The 18344-nt window shown below is 38.6% G+C and overlaps 1 protein-coding gene across 3 annotated transcripts in view; it reads right to left on the bottom strand.

Moving 5' to 3' along the window:
• The window catches only part of PHF20 (PHD finger protein 20), a 179513-nt gene that overhangs the window by 108962 nt on the left and 52207 nt on the right, over positions 1-18344 (bottom strand). For all 3 annotated transcript variants that reach the window (XM_037812478.1, XM_037812480.1, XM_037812479.1), the window contains exons 3-6: positions 14709-14880; positions 13378-13462; positions 4750-4829; positions 1123-1510 (exon numbers count right to left, since the gene is read on the bottom strand). In XM_037812478.1, coding sequence (XP_037668406.1) covers positions 1123-1510; positions 4750-4829; positions 13378-13462; positions 14709-14880 — 725 coding nt within the window. The remainder of the gene's footprint in view (positions 1-1122; positions 1511-4749; positions 4830-13377; positions 13463-14708; positions 14881-18344) is intronic.

The raw sequence follows: 18344 nt of genomic DNA, 5'->3' as shown, positions 1-18344 counted from the left end.
CTTATCTTAAAATTAGAATTAAAATGAAAGAAGGTTGTCTGTTGGGAGTGAGTACTAATACAATTATTTGAAGTAAATTAAGATAGGCTTGATTCCACAGAAATTAAGTTTAAGGTAGCTGATTGGTTTGATAGAGAGGACTGGCTCGGCATTCTACATTTTAAGGCAACAGTGAATGAGCTAAATCTTTAGCCCCACAGTTTGGATGAAAATATATTTTATATTTTAAATATATCTTTTGCAGTAAACTTAAGAAAAAAAAATTATACAATACTTTAAAATGTGCTAAGGAATTCATAATTTTTCAATATTCATTACATTTAAGAGAACATGCAAGCAAAATATCTGAAGACTACTGTAATACAGCCATGGGCAGAGTTCAGTTCAGACACCCCGGGGCTCTTCATGTCCTGGAACCCAGGTGGAGAATGAGTGTTTGGCTTAGGAAAGAATTCAGGATTTGTTTCGTTCTTGATTATTCTAGGAGTATTCTAGAAGAATTTTAATTTTTTTAAATAACTTGAGCATTCTTCCCTAAATCTATACCCTCTACCCTTGACTCTCACCAATTAGCCATCTCGGTGTTTTATTTGAACTATAAACACTTCTGATCAACAATTACAGAAAGCTCAATTTCAGAATGTGCCCAAGCCTCCCTAGAGCCAGTGTTCTATTGGCCCTGACTCCTTCAGTGTGGATGCCCATGCCCTGTTTACTTCTCCTTTCTTCTTTTATGTCTATTTTATTAAAACCACATTTCCTTCAGTTCTATTAAGCTTACTTCAACTGAGATCATTTGAACAGGCAGAAGCAAAAGTACTTAGCTTATTAAAATCAAAAAACCAAGAGGTTATATTTTACCATATAAGTTGAAGTATCTAATGGAAAGTTATCTCCCACCCAGAAGCTCAGGCATGGACACACTTCCCGACTTATGTTCATCTGGTGACACGCCTCACTTAAAATTCAGCTCCATGGACATGACTTGTTTTCAGATCACAAGATGATTCAAAATCAGTCACAAAAATGAAGGGCTGCAGTACAGAAGTTATAAAGAACCACAAAGGGCCACGGAAGAACATTCTGGCATTGCCCATTGCAGAGCCCACTTAGGAAACTCACCAGTAGGAGCTACGGAAGGGGGTCTGCCTCGTTTTCTTTTAGGCTCCCTCAAGTTTTCTTGTGGACTCTTCACAATGTCATTCTCGGATTTCTTATCCACTTGGCCATCTCCAGAATACTCCCTGTCATTTTCTGAAATGTTCTCCTTGTCTTCTTTCTCGTTCTTGGGAAGGCTTTTCTCTGACACCTTCCCCTTTTCCAAGCCCATTAACTTTCCTTCTTTATCAGGCTGCTTGGGGCGCTTTTCCGTCTTTAAGGCTTTGTCCTCTTTGCCTTTTTTCACAATGACTGTGGCTTTTCTCTGTTCTTTAAACTTCTCTCGTTTATCAGGAGGCGATGAAAGACTTTTGTGATCTGTTTCTTTAGGCCTAGCATTACCCACAATATTCTAAAATGAGCAAAATAGCGATGAAACACACTTTGTGATTACTTGCAAATATAAAATCAGGAGGATTTTTGCAAACTTATGAAGACAAACAAAGTAAAAGAGGACATACACCAGGTCATATAATGCAAAGTACCACTGATCACAACCACCCATACGCTAAGGTTCGAGAACCATTCTATGCTTAAAGAAAACAACTGCCATGTTCAATTCCTTCTGAAACAAAGCAACTTCCCTTAGTAAATCACTAGGAAATAATTAAGGGGACAGATAAATAACTACCTTTTCTGGAAGGCAATCTTTCTGACAAAGGTGTCCTAAGAAAATGTATTCATGCTGCATCCTTTTCATTGCCCCCAGGACTATACTGTCTCAGGGCCTTTCGAAGGCCTGGCCAAGTTTGCGCAAGTATCCTGATACCCTAAGTAAAAGAGGACCCAAACTAGTAACTGGAGGCTGAACAGGATGCTGTAAAGACTCTCCAATCTAGAACCAGGGCCTCTCCTTTCTCTACTGGGTAAAGACTGTCCTTAGTCCAACAAGTCTACCTACTTTGTCCCTCAGCAAATCTGAATCTTCTCCCACTGGAAAGAAGTATTACGTCTCAGTTTCTTTCCTCCTAAATTACTTTCTTTGAAACTCAATCTAAAAATCACATGTTCTATTGTGACTAACTCATAACAAAGCCAGCTCTGAAAGCTCTGGAATTTCCAAAACTACAATTAAGTTTATTTGTATATGCATCTCCTTCAAGACCTCTACAGAAGAACAGGAGCCACCATATCATATTCATACGGGATCCCTAGTACTTACCACAGAATAGGTACATACAAAGATTTTTGCCAGAAGCAGGGAGGAATGCCTAAATACAGCAAGTGCAAGTTTAATTTGTCCCACAGGGAAAAATAATAAACAAGGAGAGTCTTTGGGTTTAGAACCCAGAAAAAATTACTTTTTCAAGTCCCCAAAATTATTCTGAAAGCAGCCAGGTTTGAGAATAGTCACTCTCAGACACTGCTGCTAGAAATACAAACTGAAACCATCTTTCTGGAAGCAGAGGGTTGGGGTGGGGGTGCCTTAGCAATTTGGGTTAAAAGACTTAAAAGTTTAGACCTTGAACTAAAGTGAAATTTGCTAACAGAATAATCTGACTTGTGCACCCAGATTTACAAATAGTTTTGATGACCATTAGAGGACTCATTACACAAAGTATGATTAAATATATATTACAGAACACAACATAGTCATTAAAAGCCATATTCTCAAAGAATATAAAGGAACTTGGAAAAATGCTATTTTGTTTAAAGAAAAGAACAAATTATAGAATAGTAATACACCCCATGGCCCCAGTTTTGAAAAGAAATATATATATATATACACACATACACACGTTTAACAAGAAACACAGAAGAATGTGCACACAATTGTATCTGGATGACAGAATTATAATTTTTACTTTCTTTGTGTTTTTCTATACTTCCTAAATTTTCTACAGTAAAAAGTATTATTTTTATAACTTTTAAAAAAGATAAGTGAAAAAAAAAGATAAATGTTACCAAAATACAAGATTATCAAAACATTTAGGGTAGTGTGGTCCTAAAGGGAAAAAAGGCTCAATTTATTTTGACACTATATAAAAAAGTTTAAAAACTGTCCAAGTCAGATATTTTTAAGAAATTATCCTTTGTGAGTGGCCATTACTGAACCCTAGATTCTTAGGGTTGGAAAGACTTGAGAAGTCAGTTGGCCAAACCACCACACCCCCTTAGAAGGAAGAAGAAAAAAAAAGTCCAGGAGCTGTGGGCCTGGGCTTGACAACCAGCCAAGCCTGCGATGAGGTGAGACTCTCAGAAGCAGCTGGGAATTGAGAACTGAAACTCCCATGGAAGATGCTCCCACCAAGTAAAGCACCACGAGTGCTATCGATCAATTTACTGAGTGCAGAACATAAGTAAATAGTTGAATGTTTGTCATCTGGAGCCCTAGAATTCCATTTGGGAAGACTCTGGAAATAATCTGACAGCTCAGGACAAGTTCATAATACAGGTCTCCAGCTATATTAACTTATTTCACATGCCTATCAAAAATTTCCAAATTTAATGCCAAAATAACATTTTAGAGTTCTGTATAGTTCCTTAGATGCCTGAGAGGCAAATGATCAAAGAGAAAACACCTTCAGGACCAAAGATTTGTACTTTTGTCAATTTTCTGAAGAGTAAAAACTGCAAAAGGCAAACACATTCTTGAGGCTGCTTTTCAAGGTATTGTGCATCAAGATCCTTTGAAACTGCTAAACACGTATACATAAGAATTTACTAAAATCTGTGTTAAATAGAAGCAAACTTGATCAACACATGAAAAGAAAAACAGGTTACAGGATCACCAAATACTGTCATATCAACAACTACCCAAAGAGGTAAGAAATCAGTTATGATGCCTCAGTGATAAAATCTTTTAACTTGTTTCAGCTGTCAACAGCTAAAACTAGTATCAATCAAAATTTTTAAAAACACCAATACTCAAATTTTTGTTCTCTACTTTCCCCTCAACTAGCTCATTAAAATATAAACATGAAAATGATTAGAGGGGAAAAAAATAATGAAGAAAGTTGGCAACACTTCTAGATGTTGCATATCTGTGTGGACCATATTTCCAGTACCAAAAATCAGACCACAAGCTTGGGCAAGTACATGCATGGTGACTGGAGCAACAGGATAAAATATTTTCAACCCAAGTACACACCACACAGTAGGTCTATACTGGGGCAACAAGATAAAATATTTTCAACCCAAGTACACACCACACAGTAGGTCTATAAACCACCTAGTCATGGTCCTAAGCTGGAGGACAAAGCTAGATGAAGAGAAACACCTGTTCTAGGTGTCCTCAAACTTTTCAACAAGTTCTCTGTAATGGTTGACTGTCCTGGGGGCAGGGTGCAGAGAGACAGAAAAATAATAACCATACATTTTTGGAAAAAAGATGAGAAAAACAGATAACAGGCAATGGTATTCAAGTATTTGGCGCTTCTGAATTAAAAGAATTTGTATTAAAAGGAAATGGCAGAGAGAGACAAATATTTACAAATTCTGAAAACTTGGGTCTTTCTTTCTGGTGAAATTGTGTAAGATGGAGGAAATAAGACTTTTGCCATCAAAAACAAATGTAATGTCTTTATTTGAGAAACAAAACTACAATGTTAGCATTAATTATACCACAAAATACAAAACCATGTTTCTCACCTGATCTTTGGAAAAAGCTTTGACATGAATATGTTTGACAGTCTGAACTACTCCATCATAAAATTTCACAGTGTAAGTACCTAAAATTCAAGAAGACATCATGATTTCAACTTGCAGTTACATGACAGCAGCAACTTTTCAAACTATAAATACAAGGGAACTCCAACCACATAATAAATTTATGGGAATTAAAAAATATTTAAGAATCACATCTTATTTTTGTTCAAGGAAGGCTTGCCTTCCTTTCTTAGTCAACATTACATTAATTTTTCTTTTTATCTATATGGATCAAATCTATTTTTAAAAAACCCTCATTTTTTATGATGCTTTATTAAAATAAAAAAACTTGCACTGAATTTAGACCAAGAGCAAAGGGCAGTAAACAATTAAGAATGTGAGGAAAATACAGATTTATTTATTCCTTGGTGAATTATTAATTTTCATAATTTAACCCTTATTTTCTGGGTTTGGGGGTAGTAATAACATTTTTTTTTCCTTTATAAGAGACGTGGGTTTATGGAACAATCATGTGGAACAATCATACATAAAACACAGGATTCCCATATACCACCCTATCACCAACAGCTTGCAATGGTGTGGAACATTTGTTACAACTGATGATAGCATGTTTTAATAACTATACTATTAACTAAAGTCCATGGTTTAACTTAGGGTTCACTGAGTATTGTAGTTCCACGGATTTTTTTTTTTTAATTCTGTTACCATGTATAAAATCTAACATTTCCCCTTGTAATCACATTCAGATCTATATTTCAGTGCTGTTAATAATATCATTCAACCTCTAACCAAAACATTACCGTATTACAAAAGGTATCTTTTTAGAAAACAGTAACATTAATCTCAATATTCATATGAATTATGTTCAAATGTTACAATATTTAAAATTAGAGACTTTGCCAAAACACTAGAAATGCTTCCTTCTACAACATCAGTTTTATTCCACTAGAAAAAAATGTTCAACAAGGATCACTCCCTGCTGGAAAACTGAAACTGTGAATCTAATAAGGCATCCAACAACAAAAATTCTCATTAGTTGCACCCAAATGAACACTTTCCAAAGTTTTGCACCTTAGAACCCATCCATGTTCCATAAATAAATAAATATGTATGTATACCTTTGGTCCCAAGGATTAGTAAAGCAGAATCAAAGTTAATCTTGTCAAGATTACCAGTGAAGAGATGTTCAGTTTTCAGTATCAACTTCCCACCCAACATGGAAGGAAAAAGAAAAATCCCTGAGGGCTGGGAGCAGAAGAATGATGCAAGAAGCCAAGACCTGCTAGCTGGCTACCTCATCCTCCTTCTCTCCCCCAGCCCAGCACTCCTCAGTCCTAAATGGGACCCCTGTCAATGGCCTGCCACCTCTACTGATTAAAGTCCAAAAGACTCCCTTCTCTATATTCAAAATCCAACACAATCTGTGCCCAATTATTTTCCAAATCTTATTTCTCATTACCACCATACAACACCCACCAACTCTAAGTGACTAGTTACATGCCACCCCCGGAAGCTGCCTTTGAACACTTCTACCTCCACATCTTCATCAAAGTGTTTTCCTACTTGGAATGTGCCTCTCATCCACTTGATTTACCCAAATCTTACTGATCCTAAAATGCCCAGATCAAATGACCATAAAAGTTTTTTTTAAAAGCTTACTGACTTTCCAGCTACCGGAGACTTCTCTCAGCTCCGAACCGCTAAGACTCATTTGGCACCTGTCCAGCAAAACCTCACACATTTAGGTCTACCTTCATTTAAGTATAGACCACAACTCAAAGGCAGGCTCCTCAATGCCAGAAACCATGCCTCATGCCAGTTTCTCTCACACACAGTACCTGACTCACTACAGAACAGCAGCAAGTTCCTGGGAACTCGTTAGAAATGCAGGTTACCAGCCCTACTCTAGATATGCTGAATCAGAAACCATGGGAATGGGGCCCAGAAATGTTTTTTAACAAGCTTTCCAGGTGATTGTGATGCACACTGAAGTCCGAGAACCACTGTCATGGACAACTAGTAATTACCTACTGACCTTTACTCCTGTAATTACAAAATAAAGGTAATTGTCACAGGTGTTACCAAAGTGGAAAGAAATTGGCTAGCAAACAAAATATAAGCATATATAGTTATTCTTGGTTGGTTAAAACATCAGCAATTAATGACATGCTATGACAAGGGAAGCCCAGGGATGAATGTAATTCTGCATAAGGCAGCTCAGCAACAACTTACAAGTAGTTACAACAAAGGCCCAGGTTCCTGTCCTTCCCTCCCCTCCCTCTATTGTGAGGGTGACACCAAAAAGGAGTAACGATAAGCAATGCTATGGAATTCTAAACAGACCCTTTTCAAGCAACCATGGAGCAGCTCTGGCCACAATCCAGTTTTCATAGAATCTTAAGTATTAAAGTAGACCCATAAGCTACAAGTATATACTTTTAATTATCTTATCAACAAAGAAAAATTCAGCATCAGTTAAACCAAAACAAAAATGGTCATTTAAAAAGACATTATCCAACATCCAAAAGGACAACATTAAATAATGCTATCCAACAGTCAAACATTTTCAGCTATTTAAAGTAAATTTTGAAGGGTATCCTGGAGGGCAGGTCCAAAAAACACGTCTGTAGATGAAGGGGTGAACCTCAGTTCCCTGGTAAGTCTAAGACAGCCAGGATTAGAACCCAAGCCTGTCTGCTAACTTCCAATCAATTCTTCTATCGCCACCCCACACAACATATTTCCCAAACCCCTCAGCCTAGGTCCAAACCACAGACCCAGAGCACCACTGCCCACTATGAAATGACCCAAACAATAACTTAAAGACCACTGACCTTATATAGCATTATCCTGTGTCTGATTCTTTTTATTTCCAAAGGACTGCAAGGGATCACCTTTAAACTTTCTCCCTTGATCATGCTAATTGCAGCCTAACTTGGGCTTCAATTAATTAAGAGGGAACAAGACAGACCCCACAACAGTGGCCTAGATCCACTTCTGGAGAGAGGCCCCCAAATCTACTTTAATGGTTTCATGTATAACTAAAAGAATATCTTCCCATAGAATCCTCCCATATGTGGCTAACAGAGATCTCCCATGGTCACAAAAATATATATAACTAATCTACTAAATAATATGTGAATGACAGAGCTCAAAATAAGTTCATCCTGTTGTATCTCTTCTAACTTGACCCAAGGGCTACCTGCCTCAAGCTCCCTGAAAAACCTAATCCTTACACATGCCAGGTGAAACAAAGCTTCCTGGCCTTGCCCCTCTGAGGGTTAAGAACTCAGCATGTCAGACTGCAATAGCAGAAGGGATGTAGGAACAGAATAAGAGGGGCTAGCAAGTGCATCTTCTCTAGGACTGAGGAAACAGGAATACACAGATGACTCTGTATAGAACAGATTTCTGTTGCTCTGAAATTTATCACAAATAAAACTCCAGGGCCCCTTCTTTATCCAACTCATTCTCCAGGGAGAATTCCAAAATGCCACAGATGAGAGACTCAAAAGTTTTCAAATGTGGTTTCTCAAAGTCCAGGTTTCCATGGATGTGCCTCAGGGAGTGAGTAGCAGGACAGGCATACCTCCCCCGTAAGTCTTTCCTTCTTAGCAATCTTACATATTGGGCATAGGTTCTGTGGCCAACATTTTCCAAAAACGCTCACCTATTCCAATACCTTCTTTGACTTCTAATCACCTAAATGAGTTCAGAGCAAGGGCAGTCAACTGCTAGCAATCACCAAGCAGCAGCTAGGGCCAGAACCTGTATGCCAGTCAGGATTCTCAACACATCCCCAGGCTCCAGAAAGTGCAGACCACCTATACCCACACATCATATCAGGTACTCTTCCTCCCCACTGGTAAACACCTGGACCTAATTCATAACTCTTGCTGTCTGAAGAAAACCCTGCCTGCAGTTCTGGAGCTTTGGAGGCCCACTAACCTTTGTTGAGATCCCAGCTCTACCATTTATGTGTCCTGTAACCTCAAACATGTTAGATTTCCCTGTGAGCTAAGTTCTTCATCTGTAAAATGAGGATGTGGTTGATGGCAATAACCTTTACATGTTTGTATGAAAACTAAATGAGATAAGATAAGGAAATTGCCTACCATAGGGCCTGTCACAGAGCAAAAGATCAATAAGTGATTTTAATTATTATTATCCACCAAGTCATTATAAAAGAGAAGCACCAACCCCTTCCCCCAGACTAGAAGATAAGCATCAAGCACCTCTGTGTGGGCCGGACTCTTCCTTTTATCCCTGTGCAAAGCTGTTCACATAGTGCCAAACCTGCCCACATTTCAAAAGTAGGATCAGTTACAGCATGAAGAAAATGAAAAAATAGGAACTGTTTCAACCAGACTCTAGAAATAAAACCATTTCCACAGAATCCCCTGGATAAATGCAGACTTCTGGAACTGGCCAAAAGAGACAAAGTGGGGATATGGGGGTGCACAGGAATGGGGGAGGAACATGAGAACAAAGAATATGCATATTTTTAAGGAGAAGGGACTTGGCCCACCTAACTCACCTGCTCACTCAAGTTTAAGAACCACAGGTCACCAGAAAGGAACAATTCCTCACTCTGTTGTAAAAACTAAACTACTTTTAGTTTCCCCAGAAAGAATGCAATGCAGAACAGAATGGTTGGCTCCTGGAAATACAAAGTCCTGCCAGACAAGAGGCTCTGCCATCCCCTGTGTAAAAAAGGGGAGCTGAGCAGCCCCAGTAAAGGGCTAAGGTCAACTCAAAGGAGCCGGCTTCTGAACAAAGATTCCTGAAAGAGAACAGAGACAGAGGAAGTCTAACAAGACCACCAGGTGTGATTGCCTTTACATTAAGTGATGTTTAATTCCCATTGACAGAAAGCCATTCCAGGTGAAAAGGGCTAAATAACAAAGACATTGCCCTCTGCATTCTCCAAGTGTTAACTCCCTTAAGAGACTTTAAAGTTCCTGTTTAGTTTTGAATCAATCATGCAGACTCCCCAGTGCCAGCAGCCACTATTTCCCCACTCCAGCTAGAGCCCCCACCCACCAGCCTGCTCAGTCAATGCTCAGCCTTAGCTAACCATCAAGGAGGTTAAGAGTGGAAAGAAAATCAGACCAAGCATCCTGAAGAAGAATCTATAGAGTGTGATTTCGCTATATCCTTAGCCTCCTCCAAGCAGTGCTAACAAGACAGAAGTGAATTTCACAGGAAATAAAGGGGACATCTTGCCAGCAGAGCTCCTCCCCAGAGCACTCTCAAGTTGTGTTAGTCCCAGTTGCAGATGAAAAGGCAGGGCAGAAAAATAGCAGGAGAAGAGCGAAAGGAGAGTCCAATCCTGCAAATACTGAAATGAATCACAATGAAACTGCTAACCGGCCCCTACGGATAAATCTTACCCCAAAGTCAGAGCTAAGAGTATCTTCATCTCAAAATCAGGCACAGGTCTGCGCTCTCACAAAGGCTAGCTCTCCTTCCCAATCTACAATGTGGCAATGACAGCACCCAGCCGGTTCCACTAACAGCCTGTTCTACTAACTTTCCATTTCAGGATTTCTCCTCCCTCAAATTTTCTCCTCCCTCTTCCAATTAATCTCAAAAACTAGTAAGGGTAGCAGCATGATACAGAACTTCAAACTCAAGAACTTTGGGGAAATAGGTTTTTAGCAGAAATCTCCATTCATTTTCAATGTCCTTCAATTAACTAAAATTTAGCTTCTCTGGGCAGAATCTGAGCTTATAGAACCAAATGATAAGGGCAGCAATGAACAACTTTAGGAACAACCATTGCCTACAAGACTCTCCCCTCTCTAATTTTAGCTCATGGGGGAAACACAATCAAAAAAACTTTTGGAACATCTTGCAAAGCTCTAGTTGCCCCATTTTAAAAAGACATTTAAAACCCTAATTAACTATGGCCAGTATTGTGGCCAATGACTTTTAGTCCTTAAACAATGATTTCAAAGTTTTCAGAATTCATCCAACACATATATCCCAGTAACTGCAGTGAGGGCCTCCCCAGCCCCCTAATGATTTATCTGCACCATCCTGTCCCTGCCCTGCCTCCTCCTGGTGGTTGGATGTAGTAGCTCTATTTAAGTCCTGAACTAGGGTTGGTTTTTTGGTTTTTGTTTGTTTTAATCTATGATGCCAAGCTTTGGACTCTGCACATATTAGATGCAAACAGTAGGTTCCTAAGCCTTCACTGCCTCCATCAAGACACTCTCCACCCCTCTAAAGACAGCTCCCTGGGCTCCCAAAATGCCTTTTACTCAATCTGCCCCTCCTTTGCCACTCCACCCAATCTCCTGCCTCCCCTTTCTCCTCCCCTCCTCCTATGGGACCTTGGAACCACAGTGAAACAAGAGAAATGTTCCTTACTTTCTGCTATCTCCTCCTTTATCTATACAGTTAACCCATGTTACTCTGTGTAACTTTCATCTGATCTAAAGGACAGTCATTTCATTAAGGGAGCACACCTCCAACGGATATTATTCAAGGGGAAAATATGACTCAATCAGAATAAATCAACCTAACAGACTTTTCGGGATGTAGCTATGTGCATGAAGAACCCTGTATTTCATATTACATTTCAAAAGCCAATCAAAGCAGAAAAAAATGATTAATAAGATTAATGAAAATAAGATTCTGAAAAAATAAACTAAGTCTTCTACTAAAAGGATGAGGCAATTTAATAACAGGCAAGTTTTCCTTTAAAGTAAGATTTTTAGGTTACTGTGATACATATGAAAAGAAATAACATAGGATATTCATTGGAGCCCAAGCTTCTAAAAGTAATTTAGGGAAACAAGGGGTTATCCAAAAAGACTTAATCAACCATATATTGCAGGAACTGTAACTGCTTAGATAACTTAGAAGATATAAACTTGCTTTGGAGGACTGAGGCAAAAGGACTTTTTCAAGGATAACCCTCATCTGGTGTATCTTACCGTCTCACCAGTCTAACAGCTGGTGGGGTGGGATAAATGTAGCAACAGAAAAAATGAAATTTCTGCTACATGCAAATGTATGTTCATTTTTGACCATTTCAGACAAAACTTCATGGTCAGCCCAAGATCCAGCACTTAGCACAGTGCTAAAACTTGAATGACTTTACTGAATGAAAAGTCAATTTGGCCTCAAAGTCACCCCTAACAGTATCATCAAGAAGTCTGATTGTCCTAAACATCCACTTCAGAGATCATGGACATACCAAAAATTATCCTAGTATATGAAATGAAACGAAATAAAGCTTCAGTGGCTGGAGATTTGAAATGGAGTCGAGAGGTCACTCTGATGGACATTCTTATGCACTATTTGACAACACTTTTTAGGTTTTAATTTATTGGAATAGCTAGAATTAAATACCTGAAACTATCAAACTCCCATCCAGTAGCCTTGACTCCTGAAGACGATTATATAACAATGTAGCTTACAAGGGGTGACAGTATGATTGTGAAAACCCTGTGGATCACACTCCCTTTATCCAGTGTATGGATGGATGAGTAGAAAAATGGGGACAAAACCTAAATGAAAAATAGGGTGGGAATGGGGGGGGTGATTTGGATGTTCTTTTTTTATTTTTATTTTTATTTTTTATTCTGATTCTGATTCTTTCTGGTGTAAGGAAAATGTTCAAAAATAGATTGGGGTGATGAATACACAACTATATGATGGTACTGTGAACAGGTGATTGTACACCATGGATGACTGTATGGTATGTGAATATATCTCAATAAAACTGAATTAAAAAAAAAAACCAATTCGGTGGGGAGTGACTGCTAATGGGTATGGAGTTTCTTTGAAGAGTGATGAAAATATTCTGGAATTATGATAGTTGTGATGGTTGTACAACTCTGTGAATATACTGAAAACCACCAAATTGTACACTTCAATGGGGTAAATTTTATGGTATGTGAAGTATATATGAATAAAGCTGTGATAAAAATTAAAAAAAAAAAAAAATTATCCTGGTAGAAAATGTTAAAAAATGTATCACTTGGTCCCAGAGTCCGTTTTCTGAGTGTCAGGATTCTGACCACACATACTATCTTTATAACCTTCTCCAGCCCTAGTAACAGCAAAATGAGCCTCTTTTTTGATCAACCTCCCTGTCCTGTCTCTGCATATTCTAAAATCTGGCAAAGGCATCCCCGATACATGTTCTAAATTCTAGCACCCCAATTTTCACTAGCAACTCTGATAAAACCACCCTCAATTACTTTGCATCCGCAAAGCACAGTTTTAAGAAATGCTTATTGGTGTTCATTTCATTTCTAAGTTATTCACAATTAGGTAAAAGGAATATTAGGAGTTTATTTCACCAATTATATTAGAACTCCTAAATAGCAAGAACCTGCATACTCCCAAGCAGAATGACAGATGAATGGTGATTGTTTTAGAAGACAGTGACTGAAACTAAGGGGGAAAATAGCCAAACCCTCCTCTTTATCCAGCTTTCTCTCCATTTATAATCTTTTCCTAAGTCCTAACACAGTGATAAATTTGAAGAAAGAGGATTCCTATGCAATAAATACATTCTGAAACTATACCATCAAACTATAATATGACCATCTCCCCTGTAAGTCATGAGTAAAAACAACTCAAATGCCTTACCATCCTTGTTAACAGCAGTAACTTTGGCTGGGTAAAAACGACAATCAGACCAGCAAGCAAGGACCTGCTCGTTTATTTGAAATTCCTAAAAAACATAAAAAAAAACTCCTGTTACAAATCCAATTTCACAAGACACACACTATACCATAATTCATTAAGGAGGCTGAGAGAGAGTAGGAAGAGGAGGAGGCTACTGGGATGAAGAAATGTTTCTGCTGTTGAGCACTGGGAGTCAAAACAACAGGGCTGGGTCACAGGCCCCACTGGCCAGGGAGGTCTGGACAGGTAAAGCACAGCACTAATAATAACCCTACTCTGTCCAGGATATGCACTGAAAGCAAGTCTAAGAGCCCAGGACCACCAGGAGCACCCGGTATATAAACTGAAAGGAATGAGGCTACATCATCTTGAGGAAAGCAGAATTAATGCCACCTAGTGCTTCCCACACTTGTAAAAGGCCTTTCTCCCAGGGAAGCATCCACTAACCTTTAATATTTTATACTGTTTTCCCAGCACCCTGTAGAATATCCAGAACACAGTTTGCATTGATAAATTTTGTAGAATGAATGTTAAACAATCAAAGTTGAGAAGAGACAAATATCTTAAACCTCATCCTAAATGGGGTGGGGGTAGGGGGAGGCTAGCAGGAGTTCAAGTTCCCTGATCTGGGTTAGAACTGGAAAACAGACTCAAGAACACAGTCCGTTCTAAAGACAACAGGTCTACTACAGATGTCTCAATGCCTCTTTAAAAAACTCAAAACTAAGACTTTATATTTCATTCTGAAGTCTATAAAAGATCCAGGCAGAGTGCTGAAATTTAGAAAACAGAAATGCACACAATCAATTCCAAGCTCTTTGAGGACTTATAAAAGATCTTGAATATGAGGCTAGCACAGTGCCTCACATGGAATGACTATTTAAATAAATGATCAGACATCAACAATGGCAAGTTCGTGATACTGTGGATAGCTAGAATTCAATCATTCATTCATTTATTCAACAAATATTTACTGAAGACCTACCGCCTATCATGCACGGTTCTAGAAGCTGGGGATATAGGGATAAAAGTGACACAAGGTCCCCATCCACCATCAATGCAGTTTCAACTAAGTTAGTTTATGAACTGTCACATCAATCACATCATCTGAACAGATGAAAACAGGGATTCTTCAAGAGCCCCAGGTGCTATAGAGATTTCAGGGTTGAAATTACAGGCCTAAATGAGGATTGGTCTCTAAATGCTACTGCACACTGAGATCAAAGGCTAGAAAACAAATTGCCCAATGGTTTATCCAGCTCATTAAAGAACTTCTCAGATTTGATACTTACAGAAGACCCTTCCTCTTCCTGTAAGCCCTCTTTCCTCAGCTGTATTTTCTCTAAAGGGCGTAAATAAGGGCTATCCCAACAGAACCACTCATCATAACGATGGTTCCAGCGCTTGAAATGGATAAGTACTTTTCCTTCTTCGTAGTCAATGTCTTCTATATGAGCTGGATACCTGAGTCAGAAAAAAAAAATTAAAATGCCTTTAATATCCCACCCAAAATACCTAAAATGGTACATTTCCAAGCCTCTTTCCACAGGAGCAGGTTATCAAAGTACTAAGTAATGGTCTGCCATTTAGAGACTCCATGGTATACTGTCAAATTACAGTTATGAAGGCTAACAGACGTGGGGTTCAAATCCCAACTGGGCTATTCCTTAGGTTATGAACTCTTAAATTAACCTTTCAGAGCCTGAGTTCCCTCAAGCAAAGTAGGGGTAGAATACTCAGCACACTGGGTTACAGTGTGGGTTAATGAAGTAATGTACACACAAGACCCAAACACAGAGAAGGCAGAAAGCAAACATTCAACATGTACTACAATAGATTTCACAGTGCCAATAAATTAAACTGACTGCAATTTCTGTAATCCATCGAGTGGAATAGTATGCAGTTGTTAAAAAGAACAAGATAGTTCTACATGTCATGATATGGAAAGCTCTCCCATAACGTACTGAAAAATGAACAGAGCAAGGAGCAGAACATTATGTGTGGTAAGCAACTGTTTACTTTTTAAAAGATAAAAAAGAAGACATTCATATTTGCTTAAATATAAAATATCTGGAAGGATACATGAGAAACTAGCAACAATGGTTATTCAGGAGAAAGTGCGGTCACTTCAGTAGACGGGTTCTTGCAATCTCCATTCCACCCTCCCAGACTAACAGGTAGGAAAACCAACAACTATATTTCCATGACTCCCTTACAAGTGGCAACCAAGGTCATGGAGACCAAAGGTTTAGAGGCAACTGTGGTGGCCAACCAGAAGCAGAGCTCCAATGCAGGGTTTCTCAAACTTCTACATACATGCAAATCACCAGGGGATCTTGATAAAATGCAGATTCTGATTCAGTAGGTTGAGCTAGGACCTAAGACTCTAAATTTTTAACTAGCTCTCAGGTAATGCTGATGATACTAGTCAGCAATAGCAAGGGTCCAATGTCTAGTCATTTTATTAGTGGGTATCAGCAGAGTGGTAGCAGTGGCAGTGGCAGCAATGAACTTCCTGACCTCCAGATGACAGCTCCAATGGTAGGCCATTCAAACTGACAGTCTAGGAACAATACCTGCTCCAAGACTCCAGTACTCCTCCAGCCCTTCCGACAATTTTGAGTACCCAATTCTCTGTGTTAAATCCCTTTGTGGTAAAAATACCCAAATTGTTTTCTGTTTCAGGCATTGAAACATGACTGATACAAGAGGGGAACTGGGTATCAAAAAAAAATGGGACAGAGACTTTTTTTAATATACCTTTAAAAAACTTTTTTCAGCCATGTAAAGGTATTATTCACTCCAAAAATTAATCAAAGGTTAAAAATAAAGACAACTAATATTGTACGCAATTGTTTCTTTAAATATACTTGTATTGATCAGAATGCTATTTTAAATTGAGAACGTTTGGGTTCTGCCTATATTTTCTCCCTTCAACTTGGATTTACACTATTTCTTTGCTTTCATGTATCCAGCATCTAGTACAGGGCTGTCCTAATAAATATGTGCTACCTAAATGAACAGTTTCTACATAGTAGCTTGGCATTAACCTACCTTTGCACAAAGTGGTCACCCAATAAATGTTCACTAAATGAATTCTGCTCTCCCTATTCTTCCCAAAGGTAGTAGGTCACATATCCTGGCAATTCTTCAATTCCACAGCAATCAGACCCCAGCTACTGTTTCCAATTTTAGGCAAGTTCAGGCCCCCATCACTTCATGTAGACATTCTCCACACAGTATTCTCCAAAATTCCTCATGGTGTTAGGAATAGAGGAATTACCCAGAAGATATTAACAGAAGAAATAAACAGCAGTGAAATTAGTCTCCCTGCTCCAATCCAACTGAAATACAGCTGCTATTTAAAAAAAAAAAAAAAAAAAAGATGTCTTGACAGCAGACTGGCTAATTATGCAATCTGAAGAATGAGTAGTACAATAGTAGGATTCAAAAAACGAATCCCAAAATCCATTCATCTCCATAAAATGGAGAGAAGGATGCAGATATCTCAATTACAATGTTTCTTGTCCCCTCTCATTCATTCAGCCTACCAGAAACTAGTGAACTTCCCTAAATAGCACAATCTGTTCTAACACTACTATTCAAAGCCCTTTCTTTAATGGCTATCCCCATCAATAGTTTTCAAACTCAGATCTTTGGGTCAAAGCACAGAACTGATTTTTCACAGAGCTAAATTTATTTAATTTATAGAACTGTTCTTGATACTGAAATCACACTCTTCCTAACTTTTGGGGGTTTAAATATACTTTTTAATTTAAAACAATAGTAATTGTTTTTAATACCCTTACTAATATTATGCAGCTATTAAAAAGAATGAGGCAACTCTCTATATACTGATATAAAAAGATCTCTAAGGTAATGGGGTCAGGGGGGAACAAAAATCAAGGTGCAGAACGGTATTTGAATGCACTAACATTTATGTTACGAAGGGGATAGAACCAATACATTCATACCTGATAGGAAATTCATGGGCTATCCCTGGAAGGATGATCAAGCAACCCAGTTTGCCTCTTGGGAAGGGAACTGGATAATTAGGGAACTGGAGAGGAAGTATGAGACTTATTTTATTCAATGTATACCTTTCCATATGGTTTGCATGTTGTACCATGAGCATATAAAAACTATATAACTAGATAATTGTGTTAAATATCCTTATTTGGTAAAATAAAAAGTTGGCAAACTCAGGATAAATCCCAAAATTCTTCAGAAATTTTTACTGGTCAGTGCCTTCAAACAGTCTGGAAAGTCCGGATCCACAGAATCAACGCCAGAATCCTTGGCAAAAGACTACACTATACACTAAGGTTCTGTGGGACTTCTGCATCCTCAACTGGCCTGACGCATCTCCCCTGCTCAAAAAACTTCTCTGGCCATGGGTGTCCCACTGTCTGCAGACCCAAACAAACCTCTCTAGGAGGCTCAACAGTAATGAGTCAGAAAGGCTTCCTAAGGAGGAGGTGATCCTCCCCACTTCCCTAAAGTGAGACAAGGATGCAAGACACTCATGGGAGAGAAGGTAGGTATCCCACTGCATTTCAGAGAAAAGGGAGGCAATAAACACCATCTTGAGATCAACATGTAAGACTTGATGGATCACAACTGCTGGCTGCCTTGGAGACAGCTCAGCTTCGTCAATCAACAGGACTTTATTAAATACTTTTGGTCCGGTCAGTCAATTCCAGGCCTTAGAAGGATTATAAAGACATATGTTCTCTGGCCCTTGCCCTTGAGAACTAGACACATAAACCGATTAAGCTAAGTTGAAACACATGTAACTGCGGATATTAAACTGCTTTTTAGCCTTAAAATAGCAGTATTACCCAGTTCAACCCAAATATTTGGACAAGCTATAAGGGGGGAGCTAAGAAGATACAGAGATATGAACTGAATTTGTATATGCAGCAAAG

The sequence above is a fragment of the Choloepus didactylus genome, chromosome 19 (assembly GCF_015220235.1).
Source record: "Choloepus didactylus isolate mChoDid1 chromosome 19, mChoDid1.pri, whole genome shotgun sequence".
Lineage (NCBI taxonomy): Eukaryota > Metazoa > Chordata > Mammalia > Pilosa > Megalonychidae > Choloepus > Choloepus didactylus.
Note: the sequence above shows the minus strand (reverse complement) of the source record. Positions and strands in the feature narration are given on the sequence as shown.